The 21,359-nt window shown below is 43.7% G+C and overlaps 2 protein-coding genes across 4 annotated transcripts in view; one reads left to right on the top strand and one right to left on the bottom strand.

Annotated features, from left to right (window-relative positions):
• The window catches only part of ecm2 (extracellular matrix protein 2, female organ and adipocyte specific), a 17,865-nt gene extending 285 nt beyond the window's left edge, over positions 1-17,580 (bottom strand). The window contains exons 1-12 of one of the 2 annotated variants that reach the window (XM_030090930.1): positions 17,375-17,580; positions 13,323-13,457; positions 12,967-13,125; positions 8,939-9,127; positions 6,333-7,112; positions 5,640-5,755; positions 5,285-5,420; positions 4,771-4,928; positions 3,488-3,627; positions 3,193-3,305; positions 2,348-2,561; positions 1-368 (exon numbers count right to left, since the gene is read on the bottom strand). The exon at positions 1-368 is cut by the window's left edge and continues 285 nt beyond it. In XM_030090930.1, coding sequence (XP_029946790.1) covers positions 182-368; positions 2,348-2,561; positions 3,193-3,305; positions 3,488-3,627; positions 4,771-4,928; positions 5,285-5,420; positions 5,640-5,755; positions 6,333-7,112; positions 8,939-9,127; positions 12,967-13,125; positions 13,323-13,455 — 2,325 coding nt within the window. In that variant the 5' untranslated portion in view covers positions 13,456-13,457; positions 17,375-17,580 and the 3' untranslated portion in view covers positions 1-181. Of the gene's footprint in view, positions 369-2,347; positions 2,562-3,192; positions 3,306-3,487; positions 3,628-4,770; positions 4,929-5,284; positions 5,421-5,639; positions 5,756-6,332; positions 7,113-8,938; positions 9,128-12,966; positions 13,126-13,322; positions 13,552-17,374 lie in introns of both variants that reach the window. The other variant, XM_030090932.1, reaches the window with a different exon arrangement.
• cenpp (centromere protein P) overlaps positions 1-21,359 on the top strand; it is a 92,950-nt gene that overhangs the window by 70,400 nt on the left and 1,191 nt on the right. The gene's annotated exons all lie outside the window — the stretch shown is intronic.

The following is a 21,359-nucleotide window of genomic DNA, read 5'->3' on the forward strand; positions in this document are numbered from 1 at the left end:
GTCATATGTTAAACAAGATTTTTTTTTTTTCTATAGCAATTTATAGTTAAATTTTTTTATGAGCAATTTCGTAAAGCAACGTAATAACGTATGATGGCAATGGGAACGTAATTTTGGCAGAAGATAAATTTGAAAACGTCTACCCTGTTTGTCCTATTTGAGGCTTTAAACAAGAGTGTGTTTAGTTTCTGGATCTCACGGCTTCAGTTTTCTGGGGTTTTATGACCACGCTGGAGGAAGAGCGCACACATGAGAAGGCGTACGGCGAGACCTTCCCGGGATCGATGTAGTTATTTTCCATCCTCAGGGCGACCAGAGTGGAGTCCCCGCTGTGGCTGGGGTCACAGATACTTTCATCAGGTATACTCCTGAAACACACATCACATTACATATTACTGCATCTTATAATCCTGTGATTCTGCAGAGCAATTTTTATCATAATAGTGTTAAATTAAACTTTAGATTGTCACAAAGGCCTTAATTTAACTACGTATATAAATCAATGTTTAACTTCACACATTGATATCAGTGGGAGAATGGAGGGTGAGCGTTTCAGATATTCTGCTAAACTCATTGTTAAACACTCTTCAAAGGCAACACCATTTACTGCATGGAGAACAGAGAGCAGAATCATGATATTTCCCTCCAAACTCAGGATGAAATTGGGCTGCATGCGGCTCCTGAACTAAAATATGTGACACCCACCCACCCCCCAAAAAATACATTTTAAACAATAATTCAGCCTAGAAACCAATTTTTGTGCACACGTCCTCAACAGTCAGTTTAAAAAAAAAAAAAAAAAAACCATATGTAATGTTTTGGTTTATTTAGAACCTTGTTTGCATGAATAATAATGAGGAATCCCATGAAGCAGATTGATCGTGCCCCCACGCTGGCTCTCTCTAATCAGATGACTTTAAAGGTCTGTGTACCTTTAGTTAACAATACTCGAGGACTTTATACTCAAACAGATCGTAAGATATTTCAAGTGAAAATCCTATAAACATCCACAATGGCGAGTACATGGACATTCGTATGGACAGGCGAACAAGCTGGATCGCTACAATGTGTGATCCTCAGCTGTAAAAGTAGCAAGTCCCAGGAGAGTATGTACTGGGAGTCTGACGCCTCCATTGTTATTATCGTCTATCTACTCGTCCATGTGCAGAAGAACTATTTACTTCATGGTGCTCATGTGCAGTGGCGGCAGTTTTCAAAAAGTAGCGTTTTTCTTCGCTTCCACACTGAGTCAGAGCTACACATCCCATTTCTACATCCCTGTTGAGGTTATCATCAGCAGCACATTTATTAAATGTTCACCAGCGTTTTGGAGTCTGTTTGTAATTTCCCACTTGCGCTGATTACGTGTTGATATCTTAATGTTGCTCTCATATTAAACAAGCTGTCACGGCCTGGACGGCCCGGTGCGTGTACTTCATGGACCTGAGAGAACCAGAGCGTAATGAGGTGATTCAGGGTGACTCCCAGGTGGAAACTGGAATCAACTTGTTTTGTTTCCCGTTGTCATTGGCAACCCTCCGTCCAGTGAACTTTCTGCTTAATACTGTCTGGAGACGTGTGATGAGTGAGTCAGTCGTCTGGTCAGACCCGACACTGCTGCGCAGCCTGTGGAGCTCCTTTTGTTTTGTGTCTGTCTTTAATCTCCGGGGTTGTTTATCTCTTTGTGTTGCCCTTCTGACTGCTGCTGATGCTTCACTGTTAGTTTCCTTCACAGCTTTTATCTCTGACAAACAAGGAAGCATTTTATATTCATTTTACAGCAAAAAAAAAAAAAAAGACAAATCATTTCTCCTCGCAAGCCGTGATAAAGTTATGTTATTTACAAGTTCCTGGCCTGTTTAGGAAATTGGTCTCATCGCTATGGTAACGCTGATCTTATCAGATTGATTTGATCCAGACCTCAGAAACCTTTCAGAAAATTGCAAACACAACAACCCAGCAGCTGTTCAGCACAGAGAGGCCTTCTGGAAGTTAAGTTTTTGGATTATTGTTCTTTGATCTTTCCAACATTAAACAGGATGTATTCTGTACACTTTGGACAAATTAAACATTGAGAAGAGGGGATTCTGGTTGGAGTTGTTATAAAATCAGTATCTTATTAAACACGTTTTCTGTAAGTTTCATATTTGTGGATTTACCTCCGCAGTTTAAAATAGTAATGCGATTTTAAATAGAATGGGTTCACAGCAACAAGTGTTACAAGCTGCATAAAGTGAATTCCTGAAGGGAAAGCTTCTTCCCAGCACCTGCTGTGGGTTAGAGAAATCCCTCCTGACTCGGCTCTAATGAGAAAACGATCTGAGTGTGTCTGAATGACGCTTCATACCTGATCCTGTTGTTGTTCAGTCGGAGGAAGTGTAGGTTGGTCATCTCATTGATGCCGGAAGGCACGACGACAAGCTGGTTGTGGTCCAGACACAATTCCACCATGGAGTGGTATGAGCCAAAGAAGGACTCGGGTTCGATTCCCTCCCCGTCCAGTTTGTTGTAGGACAGGTAGAGATACTCTAAACCAGGGTCCATGTGGGCAAAGACGTAACCTGTGAAAGAACATCTAACATGTATTTAAGGGAACCCAACAAACCGTCCACAGCCTAAAACGTCAGGGCTTCAAGCCACATGACTGCGTTTCGGTTAGTTCCACGACCCAAACTGTGATTATGATTCATGAGTAACTGAGTGAGAGGGAAAGAAAAGATCTGACTGTAAAGCTTGAAAGTTCCCACAGGAAAAGTTTAGTAAATTCCATAGAAACAGATATAATGTCCTTAAATGTTTAGCATTCCCACCTCCATGAATGCACAGTCATCTTAGATATGAAATGGTTCTCAACAGTCTTGTAGTGTCAGCTCCATTTATGTAAAATACTTCATTTAAATGCATATTTTCTGTTTCAAGCGTATTGTTTTTAATGCTCAATTATGACTGATAGTTTTATTTCACTTATGTTTGCTTTTGCTGGCACATCATAGTGAGAACTGTTCTTTCAGAGAAACCCCACTTTCCCGCACTGCTTAAATGTGGCGTTCGTACCACTTTATGAGCAATTAAGTTTGATGATTTCAGTCGGTCGCATGCAGAGGGAGCTGGAAACAAAAGCAGCACGTGATGTTGAATACGAAACATTTCATCGGGCTGTGGAAAGTGCACACATCAGCACATCCTTCCTACCAGGTATCCTTTCAATGTTGTTTCCCACCAGCACGAGGTGGACGAGCGATCTGGGCAGGTAGGAGGGAACCAGGTACAGTTCATTATGCGAAAGGTCGATGGACTCCAGATTCCTGCAGAGGAAGAGGTTTAGGCAGTGAGGAGAAAAGATTTTTAAATAAAAGTGTGAGCAGCTTCAGTTAATTTTCTTTTATGTAAAAAGTAGCTTGAGAAGATGTAAATTACAGCCGATACACACTCCTGGAGAGTAAATAATCTACTTTGACCCAGTCATGGGTGATGAAATCTGTGATACCTGTGGTTGATCCAGGCCAAAGGGGCAATCCTGCTCTCATCCAGCTTGTTGTGTCTCAGAGAAACAACATTCAGGTTAACTGTCTGATTAAAAACGGCCTCTGAGATTTCTTCAATCAGGTTGTTCTCGAGATGCAGCTCCTGGAAAGAGGACGCACAAAAAAAATAAGTAAATGTTTGGCCTCATCTGAGTGAAACTGAATTAATCCTGTTTGGTTAAGCAATCAATGGCGTTGAGAGTCAAAGCTGCCGCGTGTCTTTTATCGTCTTCGCCAGTCAACAGCGTAACCTGGGGATGTTTTGCTTGGATTTCTTGGCAGATTTTTCGGTGGTTTGTGGGGATTTTTCAGCTCTCAAAGCTTTAATCAACTGGAAAAATGTAATTATATTTGTTTATCAAAGAGTGTTTTTGGTAAAACTGACATCCAAATCACATCAACATACAGCCAGAGGTGTGAGCAGGACACAAATACAGTCCTGTATAATCCTCAGATCATGGTGGATGTTTCATTTTATCCTGGTTTCCCACGCAGCGAATTAGAAAACCATAATCTCACTCTGAACAAACGCAAGAAAAAAGTATGAGGGTTTGGAGACACGTGTGTGTCGCACCTCTCCAGTATTGTATAACGAAGAAGGTTTTAAGTGAGTCTTAACCACTGGTGTTCTGTGGTTCACCAGAGGCCATAATTATAATCCGGGCTGACTTGCTTCCCACAGGTAGACATACAATTTAAACACAAGACCCACAAGAAAAAAATAAAAAAAAACTGATTCATCAGCAAATATAACCTTGGAAAACATTCAGGTGCTCTTACCGCATACTTATGTAATCGTTGGTTTCTTTAAACATTTATTGAACCTTTTTGAGCGTGTTGTACATACATTTTTGCCAACAGCTGAGTGGAATTAGCTGCCAAAGACTAAAGATTTCCCTTTTACAAAAGAGCAATACAGCGCAAAGTATGATATGGGCGTTGTACAGGGTACTTTCAGTGTTTATTGTTAATCTTGGGACGTTGTATTGAAGCTCATTTATACCCTGCATAAAGCAATTGCTATCATATTATGTCAGATTCTTGCCAATACGCAGCCAAAGTAGTCTGAATAGACTCAATAGGCCTAATTCTTGTTTTTTTTCTAGTGACACAGTCACATCAAAGCATAACCTTTAACTTAGTCAAGAGTGTTCACTGTGAACTGAACCTCATTATATCCTGTCTGACGGATCTGACTGTGAGGACTGAAGGAAGCGGACTTGTGCAGGCAGACGTGGTTTCCTACCAGCAGTGACCTGGGGAGCCCCTGTGGTACGGTGCGGAAGTGGTTTCTCCCCAGTCTGAGGTAGGAGAGCTGGATTAATGGAGCGAATGCTCGAGGGTCTACGTTTCCCTCACTCAGCAGATTTCCTTCCAGTTCCAGAATAACCAGGTTGCTCAGATCTTAAAGTTTAAAAAAAACAGAAAAATTCACTTGAAGCATGCAAAACAGAACAGCATTGTCCACAAGATTTATAAAATTGTTGTGAAACAGTTACAACCCTCCACATGTGAGTTCATGCTTGAGTTGTGTGCAATATTTGTGACACAACAGATTCATATTACCTGAAAGAATGTATGAAATGCATCACATATCTAAACATCTGGAGCATAGCTGTGTATCTCTGTGTAGTTTTTTTTTTTTTTCTTTTTTTTTTGGAGCCTTTTACTCAACGCTCAGTGTCAAGCAGGATCACCTTTCATATATTGGAAACCTCTATATGTTTTATTCCTCTATCAGACTGTATTTCTTTCAGTACCTTGGAAGCTGTTTTCATCAATCTTTCCCAGTTCGTTCTCGCTGATCTTCAGCTCCTGGAGGGTCGGCGGGAGGGCCGCAGGCACAACATCTAGAAGGTTCCCGTCCAGGTACAGACGTTTTAGCATCTTCAAACCCTGGAAAACACAAAAACATTTCACAAAGATTGCATTTCCTGAAATTGGCTTCAATGGAAAGTTTTATAGTCGATAAATCTGTATATTTTGTAAGCTGCGGTGGGGATATCTAGCATATGTATGTCTGCAAGCTCCCATGGAAGCAATGGTGCAAAACACTCCAATAATATGAGACTTGCAGTTGGGGAACATATAGCAGGCTGCAGTGGTTGATCTTACTTTGAAGGCTTTAGCATCAACGCCAGCAGACGTGAGTTTATTTTTCTTCAGGTTGACCCATTCCACATTAGGGATCCCATTAAAGGCCTCTGCTGGGATGCTGCTGATGCTGTTTCCTGTCAGAATATTTTTCGTTAGATTTGTTCATCGTCAGTCGTCGTGATCTTATGTGTGTTTTAATGTTTGTTTATAAAAGCCTCCTCAGTTTGTGACTCAGGTCTCGCAGGTCCTGCCAGACTTTACCTGGTCTGAGGACGTCAGGAGCAGGTGCTCTACTAATGTGTGTGATTTCACACCGGCTGGTGTGTACTGGAGTGCAAACCAAATTGCAACTGAGCCTGCTTTTACACTGCTTTTCTCTGTCGTCCAAATGCCACATTAAGGAGGTGAAGCGTCATGTTTCACTGGGTAACAGGGTAACTGTACTCTTATAAAACCATCTGTGTCGCTCTTCGGACTCCGGCTGCCTCCTCAGCTCAAACTTTCTGTCATAAATGGGACATTTGGTCCACACTCCCACTCTGTCTTTCCTCGAAGCAGTTTGGTGCATTGAAAGAAATGATGTTGCTAACCACTGATCCAGAGACAGTCACTTGTGGCCTTTTTGAGTATTAAACATGAGTCACTTCTTTGTTTTTAACATCTTTGCGCTCAGTGTTGATGTCGTGTTGTCGTGTCTCTGTGTGGACTCACCCTCCAGACTGAGAGATTTGAGCTCAGGGATGTTCAGAGCAGGGAAATAAGTGAGTTTGGCGTTCTCACATGTCACAATAACATCAGAGATGTCGCAGCCCGGAGGAAGGCCCGCTCTGTTCGGTACGTCGTCTTCCTCCTCCTCCTCCTCCTCCTCCAGCTCCTCTGGTTCCGCCTCCTTCAGCTCGTCCGTCGCAGCGGGAGGCATTGGGATTGGAGGAGGGGGGAGGTCTGGCTCCTCGGGCTCCTCGGGTTCTTTTGAGGGCATCTGAAACACATCTCCTCTGAGCCACACCTCCTCTTCTTCCTCCTGCTGCTCGCCCTCCTCCTGCTCCGCCAGAGCCAGCAGCTCCTCCCTCAGCATCAGCTCCTGCCTCCTCCTTTCCTCCTCCAGCTTCTTTTCTCTCTCTCTCGCCTCCTTCTCCGCAGCCTCCTTTTGCTTCCTGTCTTCCTCCTCCTCTCGTCTCCTTCTTTGCTCCTCCTCGATTTGCCTCCTCCATTCTTCCTCCTCCCTCTCCGCCTGCCTCCTCAGAGCCTCCTCCTCCTGCCTCCTCTTCTCCTCCACTATTTTCCTCTGTCTCTCCTCTTGCTCCTTCCTCTGCTTCCTCCTCTTCTTCCTGGCTTCGTCCTTCTTCCTCAGGCGCTCCTCCTCCTCGCGGTGCTCCTCCTCCTCCCGCCACAGGATTCTCTGTATCTCCTCAGGGGTCAGCGGGGTCACGGGGTCATTTGGGTCATTGGGAACTGGGGAGTCACCAGAGAGGTCAAGGCTGAAGTCGGGGTCTGGGGTGGGGGTTTGGTGGTGGTGGTGCGGGTCGCCCAACCAAGGCAGGATGAAGGACAAAGATGGGAAAGGTGTGGAAAGATACAGAAAAGACAGAAATGAGACAGCAGAGACAGAATGAAAGGAAGTAGAAAAGTGGGAAGAAAAAAGGAAACTACAGTGAAAGAGAGTAGAAAGGAGAAGACAGACAGACAGAAGTGTGTGTTAGTGCTGCAGACAGACCGGTTTAAAACCAGCGGGTTGAAGCTACAGAGCAGAGCTGCTGTAGGCCAGTTTAAACCACCTGAACACCGACCTGTACCTGTACGACCACAGTCAGCTAATGTTGGTCTGTTTCTGTCTGTCAGGAACCAAATAGGACGGCCTCTTCTTGTGTGCAGCTCAAAAAGCTGAATCACGTTAATTGAAGAAATAACGAGTAATTAGGAAGCCGGATTTGTCGTGAACCTGTAAGTTGGTGCTGCTGTTCTCAGAGCCCGATAGATGCGTCATGTAATCTGCAGAATTTACATAATCTATACATGTGAAAGGGCCACCTCTCATCATATACAGCTCCAAATAGAGGAACACACACACCATCTTAGAAAGATGCAAACAAATGCTGCAGTTTTCACGTAAATGTAGTTTGAAAGAACTGATTCTAATCAAAACTGTTCATTTATATTGTGTGAGAAAAGGTCATCTGTTTGTCCAACAATCCCCTCAGTTATGCATCAATATACGTCAACATATTTCCAAACCAGAGGACACAAACACAGTTAATAAACCTTTCAGTGCAACTTTTTCCTCTGTGATTATTCAGTCTGTTTATACTGCAGTCCATTAAATATTGTAGACCAACTTTATCTCACTTGTCCAAAACTAACGGTGTTTTATAGTCATAAAGCTGCTTCCAAGCAAACTTTACTGACATGAACATGCAGGATTTTTAATAAAAATGCATCACACGGAGTGAAATGGAGTAAACTTGCTTTTTCTGTGACTATAAAACATCATTCAGTGCTTCACACTGTCCACTTCCATGCATGAATACATGAATACAGGTTTCTCCAGTTAGTGCTTCCAGGTAAATGTTGCAGTCATTTACACTCAGTGAATTAAAAACCCAGTAAGTTTTATTGAAATATCCCCCACTTGTATTAGAATGTGCACTATTAGTAAAAAGGAAAAGTGAGCATCTGTGAGCAGTTAATTTGATCTGTGGAAATAACTGTGTATGCGAGACTGCCTCGAAGCTTTATGCAGCTTATTAGGTTGTGGTTGATGTACTTGTATTTCTCTTTCTCTGCCATGTGTTAAATTCACTCATGGGTAAACAAAGAGATTGTGGTTTCATTGGAAAAGGCAAGAGAAATGTGTTTCTTTTGAAATACTGAAAAGAATTTAAGGTGAAGTGAGGAACTGCTAAGCCGTAGTTAACTACTGTAATTTCTGCCTTTGGGCCAAGACCCATTATATTGCCTGACAGAACCATTTCTTACTAATACATCTTTTTTTTTTTATAGCCTTTAAAGCTAGCATGGGTTAGACTACTCATAAAGTCAACTTTGTTGATGTGAAATTAACGGTGAGTTAAAACCAGTCTTGGACATGTTGAACTCCTCACAGCAGACAGACATGTCAAGTTTTCACAACATGTGTGTTGACAATTCCAAAATGTGCCAGCCACATTTTTTAAGCCATGATGATAAGAGAGCGCAACATGTAAAGGCCTCAGAGATGGAAACTGGCTGGTGACATTAGCGGCCACTCTATCCGCTGTAAATGCTCATCTCTGTTTTCTCTGGATGTTGCACCATGGCGCCGCCACATGTTGTGTTTCTACCTGGCTCCATGCAGACGGGGCAGCACTCTCCCACGGGGGTGAAGGGGAACAGGCAGTGCGTGTCGGGACACGTGATCTCGTCACAAACCACCCGCCCCTCCGTGCACAGACAAGTCACGCAGGGCTTCGGAGACCAGACGGCCTGGTCGAACATGGCCAGGCCCTGGTACACACACTGGCCCCGCTTACCTGAAACACACAAAGGCATCGGAAGTTCAGGAGTTTTACTGTTCATGTACAAAAGTATGGAGAACGTTCAGTGGCGCCATTAGCCATGGCTTTTATGAACCAACATGGCTACCGCAGCATCCTGCAGCATCGTCCAACACATGACAGTTTCCAGATTTAGACCAAATCAAGCTGGTTTGGAGTTCACTAGACGGAAGAGTGAAAGCGACATTCATGTGCATCAACGAAAGTAGTTCCTGAAGAATATAGTAGTTCCATTGTCGAAAGAAAGCCAGGAGAGTGTTCAGCTGATGAGTCAAACTTTAGAATGCATTTTGGTTCTTAAATTTGTTCTAGAATTTAATTTTTATTTCAGACTGGTTTTGTTTTATGCTTTCATTTCTTTAGACATTCATTCATTAAGACATTAAAGTGAATAATTGTCAAAAAAAAAAAAAAAACCCCTGAGAATATGGGCGTGCTGTAAAACATTGACCGGTAGTTTAGTTTTAGATTGATTGAAATGGGGAAAAATTTAACTGTGCAGGACAGCATAAGCTAAGTAAAGTCCAAAACCCAGCAAAATGTTTTGTGTAGAAATAATAGGCAATATTTCAAAAATAACATGTCTTCTCTAACGTTACTCATGCAGCCATTAAGCCTTTTGAAATCTGCAGCAGCTTTTTAACAACATGGGCTCCAGATTTACAGCTTGGTCTTCTTCATGTCTGCATAGTTACAAAGTATGATTGATGCATTTTAGCAAATGATCGTAACTTACTGTAAAACGTGTCAGCCAGTGGCGCGACTCAGCTGTGGACTGCAGAGTTGAATGTTGTGATACGCTGAGGGCTGCACGATGCTGCGATGATTAACACTCATCACGCCTCACAGCAGAACCGGCCTGGTTCTGATCGCGGCTGAAGGCCTCTCTGCGTTCTCAGTTTGGTGTTCTTGGCTGTACTCCACCTTCCTCACAATCTGAAGACATGCTTGTGGGGCTGATTGGTGACTCTGAATTTCCTCAAGGTGTAACTGTGTCCATAAATAATGGTCTATCTGGGTTGGCTCAACCTATCCAGAGTGGAAAGCATTCTTACTCTGAAGCGATTCTTCCACATTACCATATGCATTGTGATTTGTTTTGGGGTTTTTTTTTAGAAGCCATGGTTATTCCTGATGTAATGGACATTAAAAACAACCTTTCATACCCAGCTGCTGGGTCAATAGATGGCCAGCCTCCCATCAAGATCACTTACTGGCTAGACAATGTCCTTCAGACAAGGCTATGATGGATGCAAACATCTTATTGGATACATGGTAAATGTTTTTCAGACAACGATGACGTCTTGGTTTGTCGTCTAACCAACCAAACTGATTTGACTCCTTTGGTTTTCCAGCCAAGGAAAAAGTTCTGAGACCGAACTGAATCACGGGACAGATCCGACATGTGGAAAGTGATTCAGAGGTCCAGACTCGCACAAACAGTGGATCACAAGTTCAGCCTCTGCCTTTGTCAGCAGGACTTGTGGTAATAATTGCTGTGGGTGTCTCGTCAAACCTGGAGCCTGTAGTTTACTATAAGAAGGCATACAGAGCAGTGATTTGTTGTGCTTCGGGCCCTCCCTCTGCATTGAGTTTACCTTTCATCAGTCCAGGGGACAGGCCGATGCTGCGACAGTCAGTGAGTCAGTAGGAAAGACTGCAAACCACTATGATAGCTCAGAAAGAGACCCTTTGAGTCTGTGTTCAGTGTGCCGTCTGTCATCCATCCCCTTTTTTTAATGGCATGCTTTTTGTTACGTCTATTGAAGCACAGGTAGTTCTGCAACTCTGCTTATTTCTCCTAAATACTGTCCCCCTATTAACTCTGGGAGACGGTCACCCTGTCATCTCTGCTGGAGCACTCATACTTTAGAGCTTTTCTTTTCTCCTTAAAAAATATTGTGTCGCTGTCATGGACTCTCATTGTCCCCCACTAAATTGCAGGGATCTGTGTAAATGACAATAACCACTCTGGGGACTGGTGTTGTGATTCACTGGCCCTCACTGAAAATTTCAATGTATTTTTACCAAATGAAGTCGTTCGATTAGTTCTGGTTCAGTGTTGTCCCCAGAGACGTTTGCTGAGATGGGCTTGACCCCCAACTTGAGGGTTGGATCCAGATGAACCCAAAGTTTCAGTAGCTTTGATTATCATTTTTATAAAAATCATATTAAATGGCAGTCCCAATAAAATACCATCATGTAACCTTTGTTTTCTGATAAAATTGTCTCACTGACATCTGCATAAGGATCACTGTTATCAGGTGATGCTTCACACACGGTGTTTCAAGAAAAAAGCATCCGATCTCTCACCTCACCTGCAGTCCATTCTCATCTCTGTCTTCAGTGTTCATGTAAATACAACACTGATCTCTTGATCTAAAAGAAGTCCGTCAGATTTTTAAAGAAGCATCCATGTAGGCACGGCTGGAGTTGAGAAGGCGTGCATGGCTGCAATAGAAATGCAGGATTTCCTCTCATGGAGGCAGAGGTGAACTGAACAAGTTGCAACAAACTCCCTCTGTGGACGTGGAGTGTGTGAGATGAGGATAAAAGCTCTGGTCGTAAGCAGACCTCACTATTTTAAACTAATGACAAAAGTAGCTTGTAGTGACTTCACAGTCGAAGCATGGAAGTCTTTCTCTCCGGTGCTTCAAAGACGTTTAGTGCACGGCATGCTGGTCCTGCACATGTCTGACCTTTCATTTCTGTGATCTGCATCTGCTGGTTAAGTTACATTCGCTCAATCAGGGTTATCCTCACAGCCGAAACAACGACCGAAAGAAAAAAACAAAAAGGTCTTTGCAGCCCCAAACAGCAGATCATCACCGCCGTTTCTTGTAATTACGTAAACCCGCCTTTAATGTGGCTTTGGGGTTCCTCTTTTCCTCGTCTCTGTGTGAGTTGTTTCTCTGACAGACTCTTTTTCCCTCCAGAGATTTTACTGCCGTTCATTAAGTAACGTGATGATTTGTCATCAAGCTGCTGCGCTCTAACAACAGCATGAAGACTCGAAGCGAAGCTGAGCGTGCCCACATTCACAGCTGCATTAAAATGCTGTTTCATTCAGCAGCAGTTACTGTTTCTTCTTATGACCATTTTATAGATTTCAAAGCTCTTGTGCAGTGAAATTGGCTCCTGTTGTAAAAAATGTAAATAGACTTTTCCCATGTTGGGTGACAAACATGCTGCAAAACTCTAAACCCACTGAAATCCACACTGATTTTTTTCTTTTCTTTTTTTTTTTTAAGTTCTCTACAGGTGCTTTCTGGGAGCTTTTTAAAAATGTATTAAGACTCAATTTTAACAAGTAACTTCATTTCTGATATACCGTGGTGAAAAAGTCACTGCGCCATCTTAATATCTGGACTTGTAAAATCTCAGCAGCCTGGCTGAACTCGTTTTGATGTGTGCTTGTCGTAATGTGTGGAAATAATTTATTTTTCATAAATCACAACGAAGCATTTTACGTACTTCAGATTTGTGGTTGGCGCTCTCTCCTCTTTGTGCATACCTGGGTTTCCTCTCTCGCTCTTGTTTCCTCATAGAGTCCCAAAAACCTGCGTTTCAGCTAAAATGTGTGATTGTCAGTGTGTGTGTGTGTGTGTGTGTCTTTCTCTTGGGCCACCTGCTTTCACCTCAGCCTGTGTGGATCATGGATGAAGTTGTCGACTTCTCTGTTTCAGATCACTCAGATGATACCTAATTGTAACTGCTTTAACAACACTGATTGAAAGTGGTCCAAATTGGTTCAAATGATTTATTTGTTTTTGGTTGTGTTCTCAGTCAGAAGTGAGTTTCTCGGTGACACTGACCTGGGATAACATTGTAGCTGGGCTGCAGTTCTTGAAGGTTTTTGTATGTTTTCAGGAGCAGGTTGTTTCCGTGGCTCTCTGCTGCCTGTGAGATGCTCGGACCAGGGAACAGCCTGATCTTCAGAGGTCGAGAGCGCCCCGCTCTGGCTCGCCCGAGAGCTGCGGAACACAAGACACACATTTGTGGCTGTTTTGTTCAGATTAATTAAAACGGCTTGATTCCTGTTAGCATGTAACTCTTTCCAGGATGCTTCCCTGTGGGATTCCAAAAAACATTTTCCCACCTTTTTTGAGATAGGCACACAGAAAGGAGCTGATAGACATCTTGTGAGTTGGTTGAAAGGAAGCAGTCCTACCCTGACCGTTGCGCTTCTTCTTGCCTCTGCGGTTTTCTCCTCGCTGGCCCTGAGGTCTGTCCCGGGCCTGGACGTCCGGGGCGGTCAGGACCACCAGCAGCCACACCGTGGCCGCCACCAGCCACCACCTCATCCCTGCAGCGCAGCACAGACCAGACCGCTTTTTACTGCCGCGGTCGCATTCAAAACAGCTGTTAGACGAACCGGCGGGTCGGCTTTATTCCTCCACCTGCGGAGAAACAGACAGCGGGATGACCGAGGTTTTTTACCTGCTGCAGCAGCTTCAAAGAAAAGGAGACGTTGGTGAGCTGCCGGACCTCATATACCCTCCACCGAGGGCCTAATGGCTGGTTCCACATGCGCGTGTGTGCTTGTGTTTGTGTGTGTTTAATGAGTAGCCTGTGCGTGGCTGTCCTGTTATTACTGCAGCAGAAGCTAACTCACACCTTCACACACCTGATAGTTTGTCTTGTGTCTGATTCGCCCTGTGAACGCGGCCCAATGAGAGTTTCTCTGTTTCAGCATCAATTACAGTAATAAATCCCCTGCAGCCGCACTCCTGTGTTTAGTCCTGTCGGTGTGAAGCGCTTGTAGTAAACTCAAGTCGGTTGTACTGTGAGCGAGCCACATAAACATACTTTTTGCCAAGGAGGAGGTGAAGAGAAGACCATACATTCCACCTATAGTCTCCGGATACTTGATGACAGTGAGATGTTCTGTAGAGGATTGCTCATCAGCAGCTCATCATGTCTGTTATTGAGCCTCGCAGACACAGGGAGAACATAGAAACTCCACACAGAATGAGCCCTCAGAGAACCTCTCAAGGTGATTTAGGAATACTAACCTACCTCTCCACCCTGAGGCCAGTGATCTACGCTCTACAACTCAAATCCTTCTGAAATGAGCGCAGCTTCGAGAGGAATGACTTTAAACCTCCACAGATCCGTCTGGATCCCGCCGAGCTTTTGTCCACGGCGGATTCATCCACGTGTTTCCATTAGGTCACGGGTAACTGCTGGTCACCTGTCTAAACTGTTATTGCAGCAACTAAATGGACTCGAAGACAAACATTAATCTGAGTCAGATGCTTTTTCCAGATCCGTGAACTCCACCGAACCACACGCCACCCTCAGACCTGGACCCCATTTACATGTAGAAACCGAGACAGCGGAGTGGAGAAAACAACTCCGTGACAGACTGGATGCAGACCCTTCCATACTGCTCATAGTTTATAAGAGGACTTTAATTTTGCCAGTGAGATTCTGACAGATAATTTACACTTCATCTCAAATGTGTAACTTCTACCACATGTTGCATAGATTTCCAACTTGGATGTAGAAGAAGACATGGCGGAGGAAAAACCTGGCCTTAATCGCTGATATATCTGATGTTCAGATTAAAAACTAATGAGGTGACTTTACCATGTAATCAGTATCTCAGTGTAACAGATTACTCTGATGTGTGTTCTCATTGTCATTACAGACATCAGGTAGTTTCGTAATATATTTTTTTGTCTACAAGGGAATGTCAGTCAGCAGAGTTTTCATGCAAAGTCTAAGTGAGCCCAGAGATACGTTTGTTTTTACCCAGGGAAACATTAGACGGCTCGAAACAGTCGACTTTAACATCAAAAACTACAACTCCCATCAGGCTCGTCCCCGCATTACCTCACATGCCGTACGTCACATTACCCAGGTTAACCTTCCCCGCCTTACTCCTGCCAGCTCTCTGTTTTATTCATTTATTTTTTTTTTTTCAAAACCTGAGACTGGAGGCCTGAACGCTCTCGCCCTCCCCACTCCGACGCCGGCCAATAAGAAACCAGAGATCGGAGAGAGAGAGAGAGAGAGAGAGAGAGAGAGAGAGAGAGAGAGAGAGAGAGAGAGAGAGAGAGAGAGAGAGAGAGAGAGAGAGAGAGAGAGAGAGAGAGAGAGAGAGAGAGAGAGAGAGAGAGAGAGAGAGAGAGAGAGAGAGAGAGAGAGAGAGAGAGAGAGAGAGAGAGAGAGAGAGAGAGACCAGTGTGAGCTGAGACGGAGTGCAGAAGACGGGAGGGAGGAGAAATATTCAGCAGTACAGTTTCTGGATGAGCAGGCTCAGATGGAGAGCATAAAAATAACCGGGAGGTTTGTGGATTAATGAAATCCAGCTGAAGTTTTGTTCTGCTGCTGTTGCAGCCTCTCTGAGTTTTCAGAAGGAGGAAGTGGTTGCTTCATTTCTAACGCTGCATCTTAAAACAATTTGTCTCAGTTTTCCTCTCAAAAAAAAAAAAAAAAAAAAAAAAAAAAGCTCCAAAAACTGGAACCAATCTCTTGTTTTTCATGCTGAAGACGTGACTTTAGTTTGATTAAAGATCTGTCCTCTCACACAACAGCAGATGCTTTGTCTTGGGACCAATACAACACGATGTGAGTCGCTGACAGGCAGCTACTCTCCAAACCATGCAAACAACTAGAGAACACATCAGGAGGCGACTCTCTGCTTTTCTTTACTCAGTTTCTCTTTAAATATGGATTTATGAATGTATAGCATCCTTCATACATTAAGACTTTGTTGCTAAGTTAGCTACTGTGAAGAAGATGTCAAGAGGCTGAAATGTTTTCCCCGCATCAGAAAAGGTAAAGAAGTGAGTGTATTTCTAGATTAACTGGACCTGAACTGGAGATATTTGCATAATCAATGGAGTGTGTGCAGCAGGAGAGAGAGCATCCAATGAGAAAGGGTCACGGTTTTAGTTGTGGTTACCAGGAAATAGATGCGTCCCTGCTAAAGGCCTGAACTGATGTAGCTGAAGATGATAAAGCTCGAGGTGCCTGCTCCAACCTCCGGCAGTCACGACAGGAACAGATTTGTGTTCCCTCCTTCTCACATAAAGCCTTATGTTCCAGCTTGATCTCCCAATAATCATGACATGCTGACTCTAGCCTGCTTTTCTACAGCGGATCAACCACTGAAATGCTGAATTTAAGCAGTTATCGAGTCAAATGAAGCAGTTTGTGTTGGTTTCAGCTCCATTCCAGCTCCTGCAGGTTTAAAGACTCTACTACTAACGACGCTGTGACGTTGGTTGGATCGCTCGGTGGTCTTCTCTGTAAAGACTGCTCCATGTAGACGCAGCTGAGTGGACTTATTGGTCGTGGTTTTAATAGTTTTCAATCAGCTTGACTAATGGTGAACCGCTGATCAGAGCCAGATTTGGAGTAGGAGAGTGGAAACAAAGGAAGACGGGGAGGCTTGTGCTGTGGGAGAGCGAGCTCCGGGGGTCCTGACAGACCAAATGAATCCCAAAGCACCACGCGCACACACACACAAACACACTTCCACATCTGTTCAAGTGAGCAGATCTGGGCTCCTGATCTAAAAACCAGCTTCGCTTTTGGTGCTTCGTCGCCTTAAATAATGTCAGGTCTGGGAAATATAATTGCAGAGCAGGTCCGAGTTTCCACTGTAAGCTCTTCAGATATTTCATATTTCCTGCTTGTTCCACTTCTGAAATGTCACGCTGACGATCTTGATTTCATCGGTTTCGTTCCGTCACTCCGTGTAGTGATTACAGATTATTGGTTTCAGAGTGTTGCTGTTTTGGTCTCCTCATGTGAACATCTGATCTGATTCATCCAAACAAAGCTCCCAGTTCTTACAGAGAAACTTTTCTGTTCCATGGTTATAATGTGTGTGATTGATGGGTTTGATAGAGTAAACAGAAAAGAGCTTTGTGTTTCTGGAGGACCAGGACACCGATTCTGCACAAATATTATTCACTGATTTGATTGTCCTTTTTTTCATTATATAACTTTGGAGTTTTTTTTTTTTTTGTCTTTAAACAGTCTGGTAACTTGATGAAACGAAGCTCACAGAATCCAGAAAACATTCAAACCTCCCCCCAAAAAAAGCATTTTTTTTAATCTGATTGCTCATATGTGTGAATGCTGATAGAAGTCTCAGTCGAAGCTGAAAATGAAGCAACAGTTTAGAAAGCAGCATGAGGGACAGACGGACAGACGGAGACGCGGAGGGGAGGAGCTGAGGACAGACGGACATTAGCTCTACTTTACCAGCAGTTCCAAGGCGTCTGCAGGACTTCAGGCCAAATTCTTCCTCCCTCGTTCCTCCTCCTCCGGTTCAGCAGGAGCTCCAGGAGGTGTGTGAGTGTGTGTGATGATACTGTGTTGTGTGTTTGTGTGTGTGTGTGTGTGTGTGTGTGTATGTGTGTGTTTCTCGGGGTGTCCCAGCGCGTGCAGCGGTTGTGAGGAGCAGAGCAGGCTAATAAAGCAGCGACGGAAAGCCGGGATTCAAACTGCAGCTGAAACAAAAAAGGAGAGAGAGAGGGAGGGAGGGAGGGAGAGGAAGAGAGAGGAAGAAAGAGAGAGACAGGTCTGACTTCTGTCTTCCTGTATCTGTGAGGAGGACACTGCCAGCATGCTGCAGGACATGTCTGAGACACACACACACACACACACTGCGCTGGGGAAACATGCGCCTGAAGGAGCAGCAAGTCTTCCTGCTTCCGATGGGATTTGAAGAACAGAAAAGTAGAAGAAAGTTTCTGAAGGAGCTGAGGTAGGGCAAAGGTCAGAGGTCACATGAAGCCAAATATCCCACCTCAGTGTCACACAGGAAGAATTTCACAAACTGTAAACATCAGTTTAGCCTGGAAATGGTTCAATGTGTGTCATTATTTTCTCAATGGATTCAATTCAGTCTTGAAAGGTTTTGGAATTATTCTTACTATTAAAAAAGTGATTAAAGTCTCAATAACGCCGTCTCCATGGAAACGGGAGAATGGAACTTGTCTGAAACGCTGGTACTGCGTATGCGCGCCACAGCGGTAGTAAAGACTTCATCATGTGAGGCACTGAAACGAAAACACAAAACGATGCGTTTTCACTTCGAACGTTGAGCTCAGACCGTAACATGTTGATGTTTTTGTCCCACGTAAAGGTCGAGGAGAAATCTGGAGTCTGAATGGAGGTTTTCTCCTGATATGACAGCTGTCAGAAGCCAGAAAGAGCCGTTTGTATTCCAGTGGATTAGAACAACCTTGTTGGAGGAAGTTTCTTCTCTCCTCCTCAGTTGCTCATTGTGTGTCTGGAAGCAACCGATTCCAGTCTGCTTTCTCCCACTTGAAATCCTTTAAATCTTTAACAGTGTGAATGACTAGTTTCAGTCATGACAGCAGAAATCATTTATAAAAAGTCCAACAAAAGTAGTGTGAATATTATCCTTCCGGATATTTGCTAAACAACAAATGCCTGCCGCTGTAGTCAAAACTCTGACACACAAAAAGTCAGCTTGGAGTCACTCAGCAGGGATGACAGTTTTCACCTCGACCTGCTAATTAGAGCCACACTGAGTTTGAAACGAGTTTACTCGCAAACTGCGGCGTTCAAGCTGGTGCAAGGTTTTGTAAGGCTTATAAAAGTTACTAGTCAAGCTGTTCACTGAGGTTTAACAACTCAACACCTTTTATGGGAACCGAGACAAGTGAGGTCGATGAACTGATGAACTTGAGGAAATGTGAAACAAAAAAAACAAACATCTCAGTCCAGCATTGTGAGTTGTGATGACTGTGGCAACAAAAAAACAAAGCTGTTGGATTTAAATTAATAAGGAAAGCTTTTACAGACATGTTCATGTTTTTCATCAGCGTTGAGCAGCTGCACTCTGTGAGATGCTGAAAGTGATTGTTTCAACTGGCATCATTAAAAATAACATTAGCAGAACGAGACGCTACAAGTCGATCAGAGTGAGTCACGCTTCAGACCGTCTGCCTCGACTTGTCTGAAATCCACCCAACTGATCTGTAATGTTATGCAGAAGCTCTTTACTCAGTGTCAAACAGCAATATGCCACACACACACACACACACACACACACACTCTCTCCTGTGATTTCAGATGACAGAGGAGAGAAGGATTATTAACAATTCAAAATCACACATTTATTCAGCATCTTCTCCTTTTCCCTCTAATTTGTCTTTTAACAGGGAGAAACTTAAAAGTTCAGAAAAGTTTGACACATGAACATAGAGACCTGGGGATCGAACTGAATCATATAAGCAGAAATTTTAGTGATTTGGGCAGAAAAAAATCTCACGTAAGGTCTTGACAACTTTCCATTTATTTCAGGTGTCGTCTAGATTCATGTGTGTTTTTCTATTTGCGGAGAAAACGAGCGAGGCTTAGAGCCACATTTAGCTTGAGATCAAGAGTTAGATCAGAAGAAATGACAATAAATTTGTCATTAATAGTGTTGTATTTGGATTACTACAGACCGAATAGGCACAACTGCAGATCTGCAGATTACTGACTGATTCACCAGGATTCTCCTCACCCTTACTGCCCCGCCCACCTCTCAAGACCCTCACCTGCTGCCCCGCCCACCTTCACTGCCCCGCCCACCTCTGCAGACCCTCACTGCCAGTGGACCCTTCAGTCTGGAAACAAAGGAGATTCAGGGTTTATTGTTTCATCAGAAGCGAAACGTCCCCGAACGCACGCGATCGCCTCCTTTAAGACCTCGCAGCAGCTCATAAAGCTCCGAAAGCTGTTTCTGGAAGGAGACCCAGTGGAAACTTTCACAATCTGCGCTCATCTGTGGAGATTTCGTCTGTGAAATGAAGCAACAGCACGACCTCACGCTCCAAATATTCAGCCTCTCTGCTCCTCCAGTGACTCCCGGTAGTAGATTAATGTGTCTGAGCAAACCTCTGCGAGGCTGAGGACCAGAGGAGCTGCAGCGCCGCCTGCAGGCCGGCTTCACCGTGCTCCCGCACTGCAGCGGCGACAGTCACTTCAGCCAGTTTCATTTCAAACAAAAACACACTTTGCAACACTTCAGTAAACATCGCTTCGTCCAGCTCAGAGTCACGAGGCTCTGGAACAGTTCAGTCCATCACAAAGCAAGCAGACAGTCACGTGGACATGGAATTCAATCCCAAACACGTGTGTTTGGAGTCTGCTAGGAACCTGGAGTAAACACACACACACACACACACACACACACACACACACACACACACACACACACACACACACACACACACACACACACACACACACGGAAAACATGCAAACTTCACAGAGAAAGGCCCCAAACCCACACTGGACTCAAAGTGGGGAGCTTGTACAACAAGTTAACTTCCAAATCTATGTTATTTCTTATCATGCAAGTAATCACAGTAATATTTTACTGCTTATGAAGTGAGGTGCGATGAACAGTTTAGTTTTGTTACTAAGAAAGTGAAAGGATCGTAATCTGTTTGAGGATTATCCACACGATCAGGGTCCAACTGTGGAAGATCAGCGTGTATCTGAACATCACTGCAAACTTTATTTGTTGCCACATCTCTCACTTACAGGAAGTGTCTAGATTAAAAAAAAAAAAAAAAAAAAAAACGTCCTTGTTTCTATGAACCAAAGGTCAGGTTTGGCAAAGTCTTTGACATTCTTTAATTCTCACCCCAACTCTGTGTGACTTTGAAGCGGCTTTATTCCCCTGAAGTAACAGAACAGTCACAGTGGAAGTGAAAAACACTCCTGGGCTCCAGCTGGATGCAGGAGTGAGTTTTGGTGTCACCCAGAGGTCAAAGTGTGTATTACATTTAATCAGAGGTGTGTTTCGAGCAGGGCCGTTCAAAACGTTTTCAGCCCAATTTCACCTTGAGTGGGCCGGACCGGTGAAAAAGCATCATAAAAACCTTTACATTTAAATTTTAAGGCTCTTCTTTGTTGTGGCTTAGTTTTGGCCCACAGGCCTTATGTTTGACACCCCTGGTTTAGAACAATGTTTGTTAAAGTCCAGAAAGTCATGCCACTTTTCCAAACTGCTGTCAGAAACCTTTAAATCGTTTTAACAACATTTTCTCCACTTTTTATTTTGAAGTCAACTTGATTGCTGTTTTAACAGAACTTCCACAGGATTGCTCCTAAATTCACACTGAATCTGACGGTTAAAGCCCTTTTCTTGCGTGATACTCAACTGAGCAATGATCATACTCACTAATATGTTTGAGTTCAAACTCAGGACTGCAGTTTATCT

This window comes from Salarias fasciatus, chromosome 5 (assembly GCF_902148845.1).
Source record: "Salarias fasciatus chromosome 5, fSalaFa1.1, whole genome shotgun sequence".
Classification (NCBI taxonomy): domain Eukaryota; kingdom Metazoa; phylum Chordata; class Actinopteri; order Blenniiformes; family Blenniidae; genus Salarias; species Salarias fasciatus.